Source organism: Rattus rattus, chromosome 7 (genome assembly GCF_011064425.1).
Source record: "Rattus rattus isolate New Zealand chromosome 7, Rrattus_CSIRO_v1, whole genome shotgun sequence".
Classification (NCBI taxonomy): domain Eukaryota; kingdom Metazoa; phylum Chordata; class Mammalia; order Rodentia; family Muridae; genus Rattus; species Rattus rattus.
The window spans coordinates 22,143,773-22,163,040 of NC_046160.1; the positions used below are offsets into that span (position 1 = coordinate 22,143,773).

General features: G+C 44.1%; 1 protein-coding gene across 3 annotated transcripts in view; it reads right to left on the reverse strand.

Moving 5' to 3' along the window:
- Nucleotides 1–19,268, reverse strand: part of Babam2 (BRISC and BRCA1 A complex member 2) — a 382,404-nt gene that overhangs the window by 62,876 nt on the left and 300,260 nt on the right. For all 3 annotated transcript variants that reach the window (XM_032908967.1, XM_032908965.1, XM_032908966.1), the window contains 3 exons: nucleotides 13,800–13,899; nucleotides 10,399–10,469; nucleotides 8,707–8,789 (listed from right to left, as the gene is read on the reverse strand). In XM_032908967.1, coding sequence (XP_032764858.1) covers nucleotides 8,707–8,789; nucleotides 10,399–10,469; nucleotides 13,800–13,899 — 254 coding nt within the window. The remainder of the gene's footprint in view (nucleotides 1–8,706; nucleotides 8,790–10,398; nucleotides 10,470–13,799; nucleotides 13,900–19,268) is intronic.

Here is a 19,268-nt window from a genome sequence, read left to right on the forward strand (position 1 = left end):
GGTGAGTCAGCATCCCTACCCCACAGTTAACTAAACAGAACTAAAAGTGTTGTCAAAACAAAGACTTTCCCTTAAATTATCCAAGGAACACAATTCCTAACCAGCAGATACTGCAATGGATACCAATATTCACTATCTGGGGTGGAATACTACTTACTAAGTAACAAGAACGGAACTCTGAAACACACAAGCCAACATGTACAGACCTCAAAAACACTACACAACAGAAAGCAAAACCACTGTATCCGTGTGGTTCTGTTATAAAGCAAGTATTGTAAATTCTATAGTAACAGAACTGACAAACACACTCTCTCACTGCTAAGAATTCTATTCAAAGCTGACATAAAGATTGAATGGCTCATAGTCTAAATGAGGTAGCTAGAAACTCTGCAGTGTCAGTTGCCATAAAATGTAAGAGCTTGCTTCTTTTAAGGGTGAGCTGATATTCTTAACGGTTTCTTACCTAAGCAGATTTTCTTAACCATACTTTGAAAAGAAAATCAGATGGTGATTACCATAACTCAGGACCACCGCTCTTCTTCAGGGCACTTCTGAGATTCAGGGATCAGCACGGTTTTGGATCCTGATCTGGACAGGCTAACAGTAAAGATAATATGTACGAGGGACTGGAGGGATGGCACAGTGGTTAAGATCACTGCTGAGCTTCCGCAGGATCTGCATTCAATTCTCAGCACTCACGCCAGCAGCTTAAAACTGTGTATAACTCTAGTTCCCGGAGATCCAACACCCACTGGACTCTGTGGTCACCTGCATGCATACAATGCACATGACCTTGTGCACACGAATAAACCTTTCAAGGAAGAAAGCATGTCTGAGCCCAACAGGGAAGCTCAAAGGCAGACTCGGAACCACCTGACATTAAAGAATAAGCCATAAGAATGTACAATACACACACTGTGTCCTCAAAAACCACTACTGTTACCGACACACACAGATGCTTATGGAAGTATTTGTGGATGAAATGAGAGATGTGGTTCAAAATACTCCAGAAAATTCTAAAAGCAAATAAAGAGGAAGTTTGGGTGAAGAGACAAGAGACAAAGCTGCAGTGCAGGTGTTGTGTACACGAGAGTGCCTGGGCGACTTCTGTGTTTACATTTGCTTTCTTCATTGTTGTGGCACTGGGGTGTGATCTCATGTTCTTGCACATGCTTGGCCAGTGTTCTACCATATGCTATATAGAGACCTTACCTTTTACTTTTTGGGACAAGGCTAAGTTGCTACCCAGGATGGTCTTGAATGTGCACTGTACTGGATTCTTAGCCTGGCCTGATCCTTCCAGCCTCAGACTCCTGAAGTAGCTGGAAAATAAGCCGGTACCACTAGGCCTTGCAGTGCTCTTTAATTCTCAGTTTTGATTACATGTATATTTGGAGGGGGTACACATACAGAGGACAGACAAACACGTTTCAGAGTCAGTTCTCTCCTTTTACCATGTGGAGATCAAATACTGGGGATCAGACTTAGTGGCCAAGAATCTTTCATCTGCGGAGCCATCTTGCTGGCTCAGTGTCCTTGTCTGTAAGGAGTCATAGGCACACATGCACAGCAGACCCACGGCACAGAACTGTTTGCACTGCACTCAGCTAATAAAAAATGGTGTGTGCATAAGGGAGCACGCATTTTGCCACAGTTCAACTCCTGCCCTTGTCCTGGACCAGAGTGACTCCCACATACGCATCACCTCCTGGGCCTGGGCGGTTCCTGGATGTTGCAGGCCCCTCCGGACTGACTCTGTGTGACAAACCACTACTAGCCACACTCACGGTCTAAGCTGAGCTTCTGATGCTCAGTTGCTCATTGTTCTTTTCATGGTCAGAGTGGATTTTTATCTCAAGCTTGTCTATTTATGTTTCTCAGGAGGACATCATAACCTGCCACCATTAAGGAACAACTCTCGCTTCACATTCTGCTGCCTTCAGCTAGAAATGTCATCTCTGCAGAGGTCTGCTCAGTCCTCAGAAATGAGAGGACATATCTATTTGCAGGGCTTGACACTGACATTCTGCTCCTGCTGTTGGGGTGTCCAGATTTGTCATGAAACTCTGATGGAGTTTGAAAGTTGTCACACATACCTGGGGACACTGCTAATGGATTATCTGGAACAGTGTCAGAAGGCAGCCATGGATCAGTTCTGAGGTTTAAATCCTAGCTGTCACTGAATCTTGCTGTGCTGCAGTATGGTCTTTTGCTACCCAGGATAAAACTAGTAATTACTCACAGACGCGTGCTAGGAGGATTAAGTATAATGAGATACGCAAAGTACTGATCAGAGTGTTGGGGCATGGTGGAGCCAGGGTTTCTGTTAATACAGATGACTATTATTGTCAACAACCATAGTTCTGCACCAAAAATTGCCTGTAAGTCATCAATGTAGGTAGCTTTTCAATGCTAACTATACAAAGATCACTTCATTCAAAGAGATTAATAATGTAAGTTACTCTGAAAGTGGCTTTCTTTCTGAGTGGGAGGCCTACTTTGGTTACAACTTGTTAATTGGAAAGCAGCCTAGTACATTTTGGAGTCAAAAATCACTAAAACTTTTCAGGAACTCTGATCAGAAAAACAGTTACCATGAAGGAGAACTGTGCGAGAGGCACAAGGGGCACAGAGAACAGGGATCACCATACTGACTGTAGGTCTGATTCATAGCTCCCTCCTCAAAAGACATCCCTTTGGATCTCTAAAGAAGGTGTTATTTAAGTCTAAGAACACACAAGAAGAAAATATTACCCAGGAAGATTGGTGAGTGAACTTTTCAACCTGGTGTCCAAAGCTGCAAACAGGATTTCAGAGAGTGAACTATAAAGAAGAAAGAGTTTCCATCTGAGTCAAAGTAGTGATGGTGGTTGCTACCAGGCCGAGCTCTGAGTGAGAACCTGGAGGCATGTTGCATGTGTAATTGAGAATGGCAGGCTTCACCATCAGCTTCACAGAAGTCCTGGGTTAAAATGAGTCAAAATGTGTGAACTAATTAAAAGGCCCAGGAGCCCTACAAAAACAAGGAGGCATTGGAGAGATCTCCCTGTTTCCCCACATTCTTTAGTACTCTGAACAATAGAAGGAACAAAAGGTTTTACTTCTTGCTAATTATCAACTAGTTCCTGTTGCTCTCATAGTTATTAATACTAAAAATTCTTATATTAAACTGAGAATTCTCACAAGAGAAAAAAAGATGCCAATCCTACACAAACATTGTGGCTGTATAGCTTTGGTTTAAAACAGTTTCTAATACATGCCATTGTGGTTCCCACACTTTACCAAGACTGATTTGTTCAAACACATTAATTAATATACATAAAAGTGTGATTTGGACCCAAAAAAGTAACTCACTTTTGAGAAACATCACAGCTTGGGGGTTACTGAATTACCTGGTGGCCAACATTTTTTGCCTGCTAGATTATGCCACAGGGCACACAGCTTCTGCAGCAAGGGCAGATAGTGCTGTGCTCAGGACAGAGGCAGCTGAGAGGATGGCTTTACTCTTAGTGGTAGCAACAGTGAGGCACCAGATAGTAAATGTCCTGGGCTATCTTAGGAATCATGCAGCTTGACAAAATCAGCTTGGAAGGGTCACTTGTAGCAATTACAAGCCTCTGGTCTTATCATTTTAAAATCTCCCTTGACGTCCACATTATTGGTCTCAGTTAGGGAAAGGATTGTTCCAATAACTAGCACAGTCAGTCTGAAGTTGTTAAGTTTCTCTGACTTCATAAATATTAAGCTCTGCTAGGGAGAGACTGAACCGTTTGAGAAACAACACTTGTATCCTTAATATAAGCCTTGGAGCTACAAATGAAAGAAGGAAGAATGTACAAGTGGAAATACAGATACACAGAAAAGACAGGTGATGAGCCAGAGAGACAGAGAGGGAGGGAGAGAGGGAGGAAGAAGGAGGGAGGGAGGGAGGGAGGGAAGGAGGGAGGGAGGGAGGGAAGGAGGAGAGAGAGGAGGAGAGAGAGGAGAGAGAGAGAGAGAGATATCAGAGCAAGAACCCTGTGAACTCCACTACTGGCCTGCATCCCCCATGACAACTACAGGGAAGTAGGAAGTAGAGCTGCCCAAGTCTCATGAGAGGTCACAACCCAACCATGTTCAAAGAGGAAATCCTTCCTTTTTTTCAAACAAGACTGTTATAGCAACCATAGACATCTGTAATGCGCTTACAGTTAACATACCCTCATATGACAGACACATGGGACAATTACTAGCACAATCAGTGTGAGGGAGGCAGAGCCACTACACCCACCAGCTTTAAGTGGCTATTAATTCGAACTAGACTGTGTGAAGACAAAGGTGCACATGAAAACCTTGGGAACCAACTATTAAGAAAGCATCTAAGTAGTAGCAACCACAGACTGAACCCTGGGACCTTCTGCAGACGTCCTTTCCCCGCAGGTTTCTTCCTTGGCTTTTCAATAGCTTGCCCATTAAAGTCTTGGGTGCACTGTCACCTCCAGAAGAAACCTTTCTATTACACTGAAAGACTGCTACTGAAGCCTCGACTCGGCCATCACAGTACTGGTCTGGTCTGGTCTGGAATGTATGCACTCATGTCTGCTCGTGAGCATTACTTTATTTTCTAAACCACTGACATACAACAGGTGAGTCAGGAAACACTGTGTTTGGAGCAGCATACAGCTGTATTTCACCTTTGCCTGATTTTATCAACTAGACCGGGTGAAATGACAGATTTTAGGTTGTGTAGATCATGCACCTCCTCCCTTGTGCATTCTTTCCCTTCTCTCTTACTTTTGCTTCTTCTTAACAACCTTGTAAACACATGGCCTAGGTACTCCACGAAAACAGGCTGTGGCCTGCAGGCCGCAGTTGTCTAACCCCTGTGCATGTCTGACGAATGTACGTGTGCCCACCAACTCCTAACCAGAGTACTGAACATACAGAAAATGCACACAGCTGACCTTACAGGCTATGGAGAAAGAGAAGAGAAAAATGGACAGACAGACTGCGGTTGACAGACATTTCCTCGGGAGACACAGCACACTGTCCAGGCCATCTCTCTAGTGATGTGGAGATCCTGGGAAAGACAGCTTGTCGGTCATAGCTAGCTTCACCCACTTCTCCCTTCAGGCCACCAGGAGCCACAAGCTGCTGCTTGCTGTTGCCTGGGGCCATAAAGAGGGGAGGTGGCTTCCCCAGGCTGCTGGTGCTCTGTGTCGTTGGCACACCTTGCTATAAGCTCTCTCACCACCAGCATTCTGAAGGACTGCTGCCTTGTGGGCTCCATCTACTACCCGGGGTAAGAATTACTTGGCAGACACGGAGAGACCTGCCCAACCACTGCAACTACCTCTCAAACAGTGGTCAGGAAACCTCCCCAACAGCTTCTGGGAGGAGAGCACATGCTTCTCCTGCTGTGGTTTTGACTCCAGACACAAATCAAGGACGAAGAAAGGAGTGAGCAGCTGGGAAGGCCTCACAGCCATACTCAGAAATACAAGAATGCCAGGGTGCTGCAGGGTTGCCTAGGGAGTCCAGAATGTGGGCAGCAACTCTTCTTAAGGCGTTCTTGTTTCTGTATCCAAACGGCCTGAGGTCAGCACCACATGGCTCAGGACACCTTTCCTCTGGTGTCCCCCATACTCAGTGAGCACAGCAGCTGCTCCTCTTACACTGGCTTGCTGAGCTGGGAGAACACGAGGGCGCAGAAGGAGGCAGAGAAAGAAGCTGTTCATGTCCTGCTAGGTCTCCAACCTCCATGACGCTAAGGAGCCACCCACAGGAGACTGGCTCTATCTGGCTCTATCTCAAGGTGCTTCCTTCCTCCTCTTTCATATGTTGAGATCCCAGAATAATTCACTGCAGTGTTCTTTGTCAAGTCCCTGCCACCCCATATTCACCCATCTTTAAAACAGGGGGAAAAAAATAAAGAGGAACAAATGGTCCCCTGGGCGTTGGAACCAAGCAAGCAGATGCTTCCAAAGGAAGGTAAGTGTCAGATGCATAACCATGTGGCTGAGGAAAACACATTATCTAACCAAGCTCCAGTGTGCCGCAGCAGGTCTCAGTCTCAGATAAGAACAGGCAATGGGTGGGAACGATGTGCTTAAAGGCAAGCTGTGAGTGAGGGACGGAGCAGGACAGCATCCAAGGCCTTGATTTACAGCCCTTGTCTGCCAGAAGAGCCAACAGTATGTAGGTAGTGACACTAAGTGACGAGGGAGCAAGCAGTCCGGGTTAGGAAAGGAGTGACATTTTGGGAAATGAACCCCAGGTTTTAGGGCAGCCATTCTAAGGAGTGCCTGAGGAGTCTGTTTCTGAAGAGGGCATTCGCAGCTAAAATATGATAGGGCTGCAGTCTTGCTATGCACCTTGGTGGAAAAGGAGTCATGAGAAACACCGGATATAGAATGCCAGGGAGGCGATATTATGCAGGAAACACAAGTCGTGACAAGTAAGCCAGTAGTCGCTGTGACTACTGACGGCACTGACAGAGGAGTGGCAAGAGCCACGATGGAAGTGCTCTTTTATCCGAACATCAGTGCAGGCAATGACTTCCTCAGTAACGAGGAGGGCTTGGGAATGCTTTGTCCCTCTAGGGTTCTTGGGCTGGACGCTGGTTCCCAGTGCAGTGTAGAATCTCTGAGGTCAGGCCCACCGGAAAGTGGTTAGAGCCCTGGGGTGCATGTTGGGAGGGATCAGTGCCATTCTCATGGGAATGAATCGTTACGAAGCTAAGACACACAATACACTGGACGTTCTGATGCAGCAGGTCCCTTTTATATTTTGCTGCCATACTGTAGTCCAGCCAAGGGGCCTGGAACCAAATGTAAGACTTCTAATACTATGAGCTACACAAACCACTCTGTTTTATAAAGTCCCTGTCCTTGGTTATATTGTCATAGTAACAGGAAATGGACTAATAATATATGCCGTTTTGAGTTGCATGCTGGAAAAAGAGATTAGGACTAAGGAATGTAAAGAATATATTTCTCCTTTATGCCTGATATGGTTGGACATCAACTGAAAAAACATGAGTAAGAAATAGAAGTAAGTTTCAAGAAAGTGTCTGGGCTGTCAGGCTACTTCGAGATGAAGGAGCTGCTGGGAGTCTTCGGTTAACTACTGGGCTGTCTGCAGCCTCTGTGGCAGCGTCTGATGAGCACCACTACCATGAGTGTTGGAGGAAAAGGGTAGGCTTCTGTGGATGAGTTAGGTAGGACAACCATGTCGGGCAATACTTCCAAGTCCCGAGAGCCCATGTGAAGCTGCACTTGGGATCTGGGTGTCAGGTAAGAGAAGAGGTAATTTTGAGGCTTCCTTTCTCAGTGTACCTTTAATTGTGGGCTAAGTGCCATACGGTAATGTGTGCAGGAAGCCCAACGTCCGCCTGTCCATCCACCATGCGCGTGTGAGAACACGAAAGCAGAAGGAAGCCTGACCTAGTGGTTTGAACAAGGTGTAGTTGGAGGCTCCCAAGCTGGAGCTCTCTTTCAAATTGTTTATCTGCATGCATAATTAATATAAAAATGCCTTTTCCAGATTTAATGTTTGAAAAAAGAATGCCCTAATACGGAATGTGCCACAAGCAGGAGCACAGTATGAAGCTGCGGGTAGCACTGAGGAGGGAAGAGCCATCCTCAAAGGCACAGCCAGCTCTCCACAGGCTCTGGGAGGTACGCAGCATCAGGTAACAGAGGGAGGCTTCCTTCCTATCTTGTGGACATTTAGGGGCTTCATCTCTTACCATTTGCTGGTATGAAATCAGGTTTCAAAAAAAAAGAAAAAAAAAAGAAATTGAAAACTATTTTAATCTAAAATTACAACCAGAAACCTAGGCCTGCTGGGGAAGAAAAAACTATAAAGTCAATATTGTTTGACACCATCTATTTAGGGCCCGAGTATCCCTTCTAAATTTGGATTAATAAGACATAAGGCAGTTCTGCCTCTGCAAGAAGCCAGCTCAACCCCCTGCTTTTGTCCTAGCTCAAGCTGGAAAAGCTGGAACTCCTTGGCTGTCTACGTAAGCAGAAACATTATACACCACATTGCCAAAGAACGATTGGCAGCTTACACCTGATGCCATAGGTCACTGGCTCCTCTACAGCAAAGAACTACAATCTAAACCATCCACAAGAGAGACATGGACCAGTGACTACTGGACCACTGCTGACTGACTATGTAACAGCCATTTACATGTGATTACAATGTGGAAAACCACCGAAGGCTACTGGGGAAGCACAGAGCACTGCCTCCTATGTTGCGTGTTGCTTCTCATTAGCCAAAGTCAAGGACTTTCACTTACCAGTGACCAGAAGGTCAAAGTGAGCATGCTCTCAGTAATCCTGAAAATGCAGACACCTGACACGGGATACATATTTTGAAACAGAAATAAGTCTAGGGTAGGGTCACTGTATCTTGGCAATGGTGACATTTTGTAATTTCTGTTGTGAGGGGCTGTCCTAGGACAGAAGGACATTAGGACTGTTACCTGATCACTGAACCCTTCATCCACTGTGACAGTAAGAAATGTTTCATCAGGTATTGCCTGTGGGGCAACATCACCTTAGTGGATGAGAAACAATGGTTTGGAGAAAATATGACCTCAATTTAAACATACACATGGTAAAATAAAAAGGACCATGTCAAAACACCAAAGGTTCTCACCCTGATTATTACAGTAGAACATTCCTAAGTATATGTGCACAGCAAAAATATACTCACTGTGTACAAGAAAACAAAACTCTTTCCACATCAGCAGCAGCGTAAGTTTTGTGAAGCCTTCTGCATCATATTCCACGACACCTCTAAGTAAGAAAACACATACATAAACTCTCATAAAAATAAGGTTCGAAAGCAATGGAGGTTAAGATATTTCAGAGGCAACTGAACACAGACAGACGTAAGACACATGAGCATCATGAGGGTCTAGGGTGGGACGACAACACTGAGGTTCTTGTTACAGCTCTGCCGTTGGCTACTGTTTACGACCTCACTCAATCTCTTAACCTGTGGAGGTGTAGCTTCCTCATCCAGCAGGGAACTATGATATTGGTAAACGTTTTAATAGCACTGTGAGAATTGACCAGGATAAACCATGAGATGGAAATGTTAGTCATCATTATGAGTAAGAAGACAAACAAGAAACCAGTCCATTGGGCATGATGTCACATGCCTTTCATCCCAGCATTTGGGAGGCAGAGGCAGGTGGACCTCTGTATCTCTGAGTTTGAGGCCAGCACAGTATGCATTGCTAGTTCCACAGCTGGGCTAAAAGTTAGGCCCTGTCTCAGAACAAAACAAAACCAGGCCTCTGGCATCCAGGGGAAGGGCAATGCACAGCATAGCAGTAGGGAGAACCATTCTGCTTTCCCTGCAGTCACAGGCTTTCCATCGCTCTCTTGAGCCATCTTCTAACCCCTTCTCTGAAGTTTAACTCATCATGGTGAGGTATAATGTTAGGTTTTCTTCCCCATCTGTAAGGCACTGTTCGTGGCAGTCCTGTCAGGAGTCCTAGAACCTGGGAAAGTGTGATCTCTGCCTTGTTGTCCCCTCTTCTACACATGGGGCTTCACTGGGTAAATAGACTTACAGGTTCAGGGCTAACTACAATAAAATATGTTTATAACGTGCCCTACATCCATCATCAATTGAATGGACAACCAAAATGTGGTACATACAGACAATGGGATTTCCTTTATCCATTAAAAAGAATGAAATCCTGGCACTTGTAGGAAAATGGATGGAACTGGAAACCATTATGTTAAGCAAAATAAAGCAGACTCAAAAAAGACAAATGGCACATGTTTCCTTGCACATAGGAATCTACACTTAAATATGATTGTGTAGATCATGAAAGCAGGCAGGGGAGCAGGAGAAGGGCAGAAAGTCTGAGGAAGAATCGAGTACTGGGGTACATGGACATGAAAGGGAAATTGAGGCCATTGGGCATGGGGAACAGAAACAGCAAGGAAAGATAAGGTATGGGGAAGGTGCTCAGAGCAGAGGACAGGGACATGTGTGTGGAAAATGCAGAATGAAACCTATTACTTATATGCTAACTTAAAATTATTGTATAAAAGCATAGCTGAAAAAAAAGGAGAGAAAAAAGAGAAAGAAAGAAAAGTCCTGGTAACTAGGAGACAATGGAGGTGAACGTACAGGATGAGCCCCAAGCGCCACAAGAAGCCTGCTCTACACCCATGATGCTGCAGAGAACACTCCCATTGGCTGCGGCTGGGAGAGCACAGTGTTGCTCAGAGAGCATAGTTGGTTCTATTGTTCGCTAAAGAATGCAAAAAACTAAGTCGTCCTGGCAGCTCTAGGGTAAGCACCACAGCCTGAGTGTGAGAGAGATAAACTACATGTGAGAGCTGAGCACACTGTTGTGTGCGGTGTAAACAGGGCAGAACTTACGTGCCAAAGTGACTGAGAAAGGCAGCGATGTACTCTCTTCTTTTGTGATAGCCTTGAATCACATACTGCACCTGGAACGGGAACCCAAGCTGGGGATTAGTACAGAAAGACGGAAAATGCTCTATTATGAAAAACTGGAAGGGCTGGGAGAAGCAGAGGGAACAGGAAACTGCACTCACTGCCACCCTATATCCAGCAACTGGGAGAGTTTTGCCTAGCTGCTTCATCCAGCTTCTACCTACCTACCTATCAACCTGTCAATCAATCTGGCTGAACATTTCAGAGGAAATTAGAGACATCCTGATGGTTCACCCCAAATATTTCCTTTAGTATGCAACTCCAAAAAACCTAGACATTCTCTTTAGAAAGCCACAAATACAATAGTCACACTCAGCAGGTTTGGGGAGTACTCTGATGCCATTGGCTACCCTGTCTACATCAGCTCTTCTTCATCACCTCCAAAACATTGTTTTCAAAACACTGTTTAATTCAGGATTAGAAATGTAGTTTGTTTATATTTTTAAAATCTTTTAATCACATAGTAACAGCATGTATGTTTTATCTCTCTCTCTCTCTCTCACACATACACACACACACACACACTCACACACACACACACACACACACACACCCCACATATCTTTCTGTCTGTCCATACTAGTATGCATAAATGGCATTACCTTTTCAGAGATTGGGTTAATTTACTTACAGACTATCTCAGTTTTCTGTTTCTTTTACCTTCTTACATTGGAAGTTAGAGTTAACAGTATGGTTAGATTAGGTTAATGGGTTTTTGGCAAGAAATCTTCCCAGGTAATACTGGACTTCAATATTTGGCTAAACAACTCCATTGTAAAGGGATGCTCTCCCTTGCCATAGTGAGACAATTCAATAACACACACAGACACACACACAGACACAGACACACACACACACACACTCACACACACACACTCACACACTATACACTCTACTTCTCAAGACAATCAATCTACAAATGCATCTCTTTTAAAAAAATTATTTTTATGTGTAGTTGGTGTTTTGCCTGCATGTGTGTCTGTGTGACATTCCTCTACTGGAACTTGAGGTAGAGACAGTTGTATACCGCCATGTGGATGCTGGGATTTGAACCTAGCTCCTCTAGAAGAGCAGTCAGTGCTCATAACTGCTGAGGCAACTCTCTAGCCCGGGACAGGCGTATCTCTTGAAGTATACAAAGACCTGGTTCCCCATCAACCATTCGCCTAATAGTCTCAGTATCAGCTGGAATGTTCTTGTCTGACTTATTTCATTGGGGGTTGAAAAACGTTGATCTACAATATTACTCTGTTTGCATTTATCAGCAGACATTCTTTATAAAGAGATGCCATTAAGCGGGGCTTTTTGGTTATCTTGAACTCCTAGTGAAAGGGTAAGATAAAATGAAAAAGGTAACATAATACTTTTTATTCTTTCAAAAATCTTTATATTCAGAATGAGAAGTATTACAATGGCTGATTTATTTTGCATTTTTGTATATCCTTGTTAGCACAAAATAATAGTTTCTACAAAAAATGTTGTCGTTATGCTAGGTAGCTGAAAGTTACTTAATACAACTGCTTCTACCATAAAAGCATGTTCTTTACAATGGTCTCCCTGGAGCTGAAAGAAAGAATGAGAGAGACCCTCCCCAAACTGTTTAGGTCGGCTGTAGCCGCACCACGTTCCCATGGCTGAGGAGGGTCAAGATAAAGGACTCGGCACAACCTTGGCACAAGTGGTCCTGATAGTCAGGCTCTACCTTCGAAAAGTTAAACAATTCTATTTATGTAACGGTTTGTGTCAATTTAGAGAAACAGTGCTTACTTTGCAGGCTTAATGCAGGATCAGATGTTATTTTCAGAAAAGAAAAACAGATGATAAGTTTGCTTAAGTGGCTTTGTTTAAAAAAGGGATGAAAACAGTTCTGTGTACTTGATTTTAAAAACAGAAAAGCATTTTAACAGAAACCCACAACAAAACTGGCTATAAAGATAGATTCCGATGTAATTATGGAAATTCATTTGAAGAGACTGCTCCTAAAAGCAGCCCATGCTGTCCTCGTTTAGAACAAACAGAGGAACACCAATTTTAAAGACAAGTAAAATTAATGAAAGGGAACCAGATAAGAAAAGCAGACTGATTCTTATATTTCTGAGAAAACCATACTCTTTTTTTTTTTTTTTTTTGAGGAAAATGCATGACTAGAAATTAATCTCAATTGGGGAGTTTAAAAAGGCTTTTCTTCTCAGTTCTGGAAGACACAATTTACATTTTTCTCCACAATTCTGGGACACAGATTTGAAGGCATTGCAAAGCCCCAAAATGTAAATAAGAATCTTGCCCTCCACTCTGGCTTAGAGGGGAACAGCAATGTGGGGTGGGGGAGGGGTGTCTCAGCAGAAGCCACCACTCCAAGGAGCTAAGTGCCTTGGAATCTGGGCCAGTCCCACACACTGCAATCTTGCCAGATTTCAGTTTCCCTGACATTTAAGAAATAATACTGAAGCCTTTGAAATATTATTGTTCTTTAAAAATATGTCCTATATAGAGATGAGCTATCTTCTGAATGGGAGAGATAAACAAAAGATCTGTTTTCCCAGCCAATATGAACGAGTCAACAGGAGCAAAGAAAACAGCACTTTGGCAATTAAACCAACTGAGTCACAGTCCCTGTGGGAGGGGAAGAGTCAGGGTGACTAGTGTGTTAATATCTCTAGTTTTCAGCTAAATATCATGGTGAGACATTAACAGGTATATTTTCATACTTTTGGGATATAGTTGACTACCACCAAACTCAGCTACGTGTCCATGAATACAGCCAAGGGAAAGCTTTAGATAATCTGATATGGCAGGTGGAAGGCCTGCTGACCCAGAATGCTTGCCCCTTGAGGAGCAAAAACTCTGGTCAACTGCTCAGAGGCATGATAAGAATGAAGGACAGACAATTAATGGGTGAGATAAGAAAGCAGAGAGAACTGAAGGCCGTTTTAAAGAATTATCTTGACATGAGCTGGCTGCAGACACATGTATACACCAGATGACTGGGAAGAAGGGGGTTGGTTCACAGATGCAAAACCACAAGAACGCACAAGATGCATCCAAACGCATGTAGGGGATACGGGGAACCTTAATCGGTGATTAAATCACCACGTGTGAAAGGAAGTGATGACTATAAGACAAGCAGTGGAGGCTGGGTCCTCAGAAAAGGGGAAGGAAGAGGAGGACAAAGACGGAGAAACACGGACTGTCCTTCAGAGTGGGCAAGGGAGAGCTGGAAGTGCAGAGATGTGTGAGGTGGCAGGCACACACCATGGCCTGACAGCTGTAGCAGGACTGCAGGCAGGGGCTCTGAGTGGACAGAGCTCAGGGACTTGCTTTACCTTGTTGGTGAGCAGGTGGCACACTTGAGGCACATAATCAATGAGACATCCTCCTCCTGGAAAAGCAGGGATATGGAGAGCCGAGGAGCCCCCGAGGGCACTGAAAGGACAAGAGCAAAGGACCTTGTCTTAGGGCCGAGGCAACGCAGGGCATGACACCCCAAGCAGACCTGGCATCTCACCCAGTCTGGCCGCCGGCTGCCGAGGGTTAATGAGAGAGGGAATAAGGCCTTCACGCAACGATTAAATGTCTGTATATTAATTCAGTTTGTTGCATTAACAGGTTACACATCATGAAGAACAACTCAAGATCGTATCACACGGCAGTATAAACCTGCCACTTCTACTTGGCCCAGGTAAGTGTCTGAGCTGTGGCGGGCAGACATTAAACACATTTTTATGCTCACTATGTTGATTTAGTGTTTGGCAAAGAAAAGTTAGTCATCAAACAAGGGGCCTGAGCCACAAGGAACTGGAGAGCCAGTTCCAGGGTTTATTGTATTGTAAAAGGCACACAAGACAAAGGGACAAGAGCAAACAAGAGGATGCAATTAATATTCACTGATTCAATCACTGATAACAGTACTGAGTCTAAAACAGTTGCTACAGCTTCCACACAGTGGACAATGGCGACGAAAACAAACAGTCCAGAACTTCACAGCACGGATCTCACCCTTGATCTCCCTGCCCCGTGGTTTTTGTTTTATTTTGATGTATATGTTTCTATACCATCTGTAAACTCCCCTGTAATGTGCTGGGAAATAACAATGTGCTTATTTACTGTATACGTCTCCCAGCTCCAGTATTGTGTGTGAAGGAGAGGATGTCACAGTAACTACCTGGAAACCCTTTTCCAAAGAGTGTAGGGCAGGGTGACTCAGTCTAGGGCTGTGACACAGGGGACACTCTGAACTCCAAACACATGTTCTCTTGACTGCAAATTTTTTAAATTAATTTTCCTGGTAAAGATGAATTTTATGTTTGCTTATGGGAATAAAAAAATCCCAACAAACAAGGCCAGATGATGGGAGGGGGTGGAGACAGACTGGAAAGACTTATTCCTAATTTTGTAGACACCAGACACTGAGAGCAGCAGCCTATGCCATGGTATGTCACCTACAGATCCTCAGTGCTCTGCAACTGCCCAAGATGGAGTTCAGGGCGTCTACTCTCAGTGTGGATAATGGAAGAAGGCCCAGAGAAGTGCTGTACCCTATGAACTGGGGACAGCTTTCTGCCCTTGCCTCTAACACATACGGCACACTCTTTGTCAGGTTCTAATGACTCCACTAGGTTAGAAAACAGATCAAGGAAAACAAAAAGAGTTCAATATTTATGCCTTGTGATTACTGGTTAAATGTACATATAATGTAGAGAAATAAAGAAAACACCAAGATCCAGGCTACTCACAGCTTACTTAAGAGAAATAATCCCTGGTGTTACACATTCCAAAAAAGTAAACATATTTGGACAGTTCCCTGGAATCAATTGACTGCAATGGCTTTTGGCTTGTATAAAACATTACAGGATAGATCTTTAATCATTTGTTATGTTGTATAAAAGGAAAATAGTCTGTAGGCTATCCTCTGAGTCAATCTCTCTCATCTACCTATCTACCTACCTACCTACCTATCTATCTATCTATCTATCTATCTATCTATCTATCTATCTATCTATCTATCTATCATTTATCCATCTCTATCTCTCTCATTTTCTTTTTCATTTTTCTTTCTCTCTCTCATATTCTCTCGCTCTCTTTAATTTGTGTTAATATGGTCATAAATAAAAACTGCTTCTGGTGGAAGGAAGCGGAGGTGTGAAGAAACGCAGAAGTTTGCTGCTAGGCCATTTCCCATTTCTCTGATTATTAAACTGACACTTGTTGCTAGCGCTTCCTTCTTGCTCTCCACTTTAGCCTTTCCCACAACTTGGTGAATCGAGAATCACTGTACCTTTGCAGGGGAAGAAGGCCAGTCTTGGAGGACACAGGAAATGGCCTGAGGCTTGTACAACTCATCAGTGGTCAAACCAAGATTAGAAGGCAGGTCACTAGAGTCCCTGATACTTTTAGTGATATACTGTGCTTCCTGAGGGGAGGGTGAATTTAATCATAAAAGGCTACAGGGTTGGGAAGAACAGCTGGTGTGGTTCCCTAAAGTCCTTGGGGTCAGGATGCCTATGAGGAGAGAACTCTCTGAGGCAGATACTGAGATGCACAGAGCAGGTGGGCCAGCATCCCTCTTCAAACCCCAGCACTCACCCGGGTCTCCTCAACCATCAGACTGGCCTGATTTGGGATGTGATAGACTAACACTCTTGGAATTGACCTCTGAACCACTTAGCTTCTGTGCTTCACTAGCTGAAGTCTGTCAAGTGTTAGGAAAAAGAACTCTAACTGGGCTTATGGTAAAGGAGGTTTGCTTCACCATTCATTCAATTCAGGAATTTTTTAGCATGTTAGAACATGAAACCTAAGGTCCAGTGTCACACACCGATAAGTGCTGCTGATTCATACATGAATGCCTACCTTGTGGGTGAATATTTAACAGGCTGTTTAGAGCCTGAATGCTATCCTGATCATGTGACTTAAACAAAGACTGAAGCCATGAAATAAAAGCACAATTACATTTTCAAAGGGTGGAAGGTAGAAGTAATGACCTGTGAGCTCCAATGATTTGATAGAATTGATATTGATGATGGTGATGGTGGTGGTGATGGTGGTGGTGATGATGATGGTGATGATGATGATGGGCTGAACATATGGAAAACCGCCTGTGCAAAAGGGAGTCCAGGGCTTGCTCAGACACTGCAAGGGGGATGGGGCTGCTGGGGAAAAGGCAGGACTGATCTTCGAAGTGGCTACTGTGGGGCTGAGCTTTACAGGTGTGAAGAAGGAAAAGAAAGAGTTCCTTGCAGCTCCTCTGATCTCTGAGTGGAGCATGGGGAGTGTGGTGAGAGAGCGAGGAAGAGCTGTGGCATGGCAGGGGCACAGGCTGAATTTGGGAGAAGGGTAAGAGGACTGTTATGATGAAGAAGCACCTTCCGATTTATTTTTCATGGATTAATATGAAACTTGAAGTTAGGTGCTAATTCTGAAGAGGTGAAACTAAATTGGTATGTCTAAGTTTGAAAGTCAGAATTGAAAATCTTTTCTTCCAATGGAGCTATTTGAATAGAACAAAAGGTAACCAAAAAGGCAATTCCAGCCACCTCCTTGGCTCTAAAATATAATCATAGCAATGGTTTCTGATAAAGATTAATATATTCCTTTCCATGCAAATGAAACTGATAGAGCCTTTTGTGAACCTTAGTCAGAACGTCTCTACTACTGAAGACTTGACTGGGCCACAGTGTGACAACAGGGGGAATTATTGTGACATGACAGAATCCAGGGAGCCAGCCTGTCTGAAAGCCTGACTTAGGACAATGGAGTTTGACACTGACCCATGATGAAATAGCAACTTCCAAGTAAAACGAAGAAGGCATTATCTAGATAGGAGGAGACCAGTCTTTATCCTCGCCCCACAGATTCCTCTCAACTCAAGTGTCTCATCAGTACCACCGGGTAACACCACTCTCAAAACAGATGTGTCTGCTTTCAGAGATAGTAAGAGGATTAGATTAGCAACAGGGGTTACACTAATATTCAACCAGCACCAAGCACTTCAAAAGGAAATGCTCGATTGCTCTGAGCTGAGTATTCCATGTCGAGGAGTAAGGACAAGGCACTTTCAGGGACACCTGGAACAGCCACTGTGCTCTCATCACACCCTTGACTTGGATTCTGAGAGGCAGGAGTTGTTCAGGCTGCTTCCCTCAGACTACTGTTCCTAGGAGTGTGGGAGGTCAGTACATGGCAGGGGAATTTCAGGACCATCAACAGGAGACAGGCTGCCTCAAGCTCCAAGCCATCGGAAAGAGAAAGGGGCACTCCCAACAAATATCAGCTGTCTGCTTCACTGTCTGCAGGCATCATTTTCCCAAATAAGTCTGTGAGCAGCACATCACAGCAAAGTAGAGGAATGCTGGGGACCTCAAGAATCTGGGTCAGTCTATGGCATCAGAGTGTGTGTCCTGGAGGCCTGCCAGGACAGTCATTACAACAAAACAAGTCGCTGATGTTTAATGAGTACCTACTTTGGCCAGGCACTCCATAATATCTAAACTCATAACAACCCTGCCAACCAGACTTAACTAGATCCATTCACAGGTGAGAACAGTGAGGTTCAAAGGTTTAAGAATCATATCCAGGAAGAGCAACTATGGTGCACAACTACAGAGTATGAGCCTGTCTTCCTGGTTCCAAAGCCCCACATCCTGTTTCATTAGGAATTTTTTCATAGACAGGCTTGTATGTCTTTTGTATGGGTGTTTTGCCTGAATGTATGCCTACGTACCGAGTGCATGCCTGGCGCTTGAAGGAGGCTTGGAATCCCCTGGAAGTGGAGTTATAGATGATGACGAACAGCCATGTGGGTGCTGGGAATTGAACCCAGGTCCTCTAGAAGAGCAGCAAGTGCTAAGCCATGTCTCTGGGACCAGTCCTGAATGCTTTAAAGATTACTACCTTAACTGGGAAGAGTGATGAGCTCTGCAGTCTCAGTACTTGGAAGGCCAAGGCAGGAGGATCTGTATGAGTTTGAGGTTAGCTGAGGTTATATAGTGAGTTCTAGGCAAGCCTGGGCTGCAGGACAAGGTTTGGTCTCAAAGAACATTCCCTCAAGAAAAGTCTGTTCCTTACCTATATACTGAAACAATATTAAGTGACCAAAAGTGTCTGTAACCTTCTATCCATCAATTATCACCATGGCATCTTATATTTACTCCTTCTTAGTTTAAGGTACACATGTCACAGCTAACCTAGAGGGATTAACATGCATGCGTGCGTGCATACGCGTACACAACACACACACACGCGCGCACACACACACACACACACACGCACACGCACACGCACACACGCCATACATCTATCACATACATACATGTACATTTTCTAGACCTATTGTTAGCACTTACTTCACTTTCTGGTTTTAGTTTTGAGTCATACTGAGAGTCTCTCATTCCTTAGTTAAGCAAAATTGGGGTATAACATAACATGGACGGATCCCAATGTGAATGAGAGAAGAAAATAAAATGTAGATCAGAACAAGTGCTCCAAATCAGAAGGAAGAGAAGTCCGGAGCCACCCTGGAGTAGGAGGCCCCCAGCAGCAGTGGTTCAGGGCTGTCTCCACACTTCGCAGTAAGGCTAAATACACTTCATGGCATACAGCAGGTTTGCGTTGGAATGCTGGATTTCATTTCTTGCTTCTCAGTTTTAGAGGAACAGATAAAAATGGAAATGTTCTGAGACAATGAGAACGATGATGAGGCATTCAGAAAATGCTCCTCTTCAGAGCAAAGTCTGAAGATGATGAAACTGTTGAGTCCAGTTTCTTAGATGCTTATGGAATTATTACAATTATTA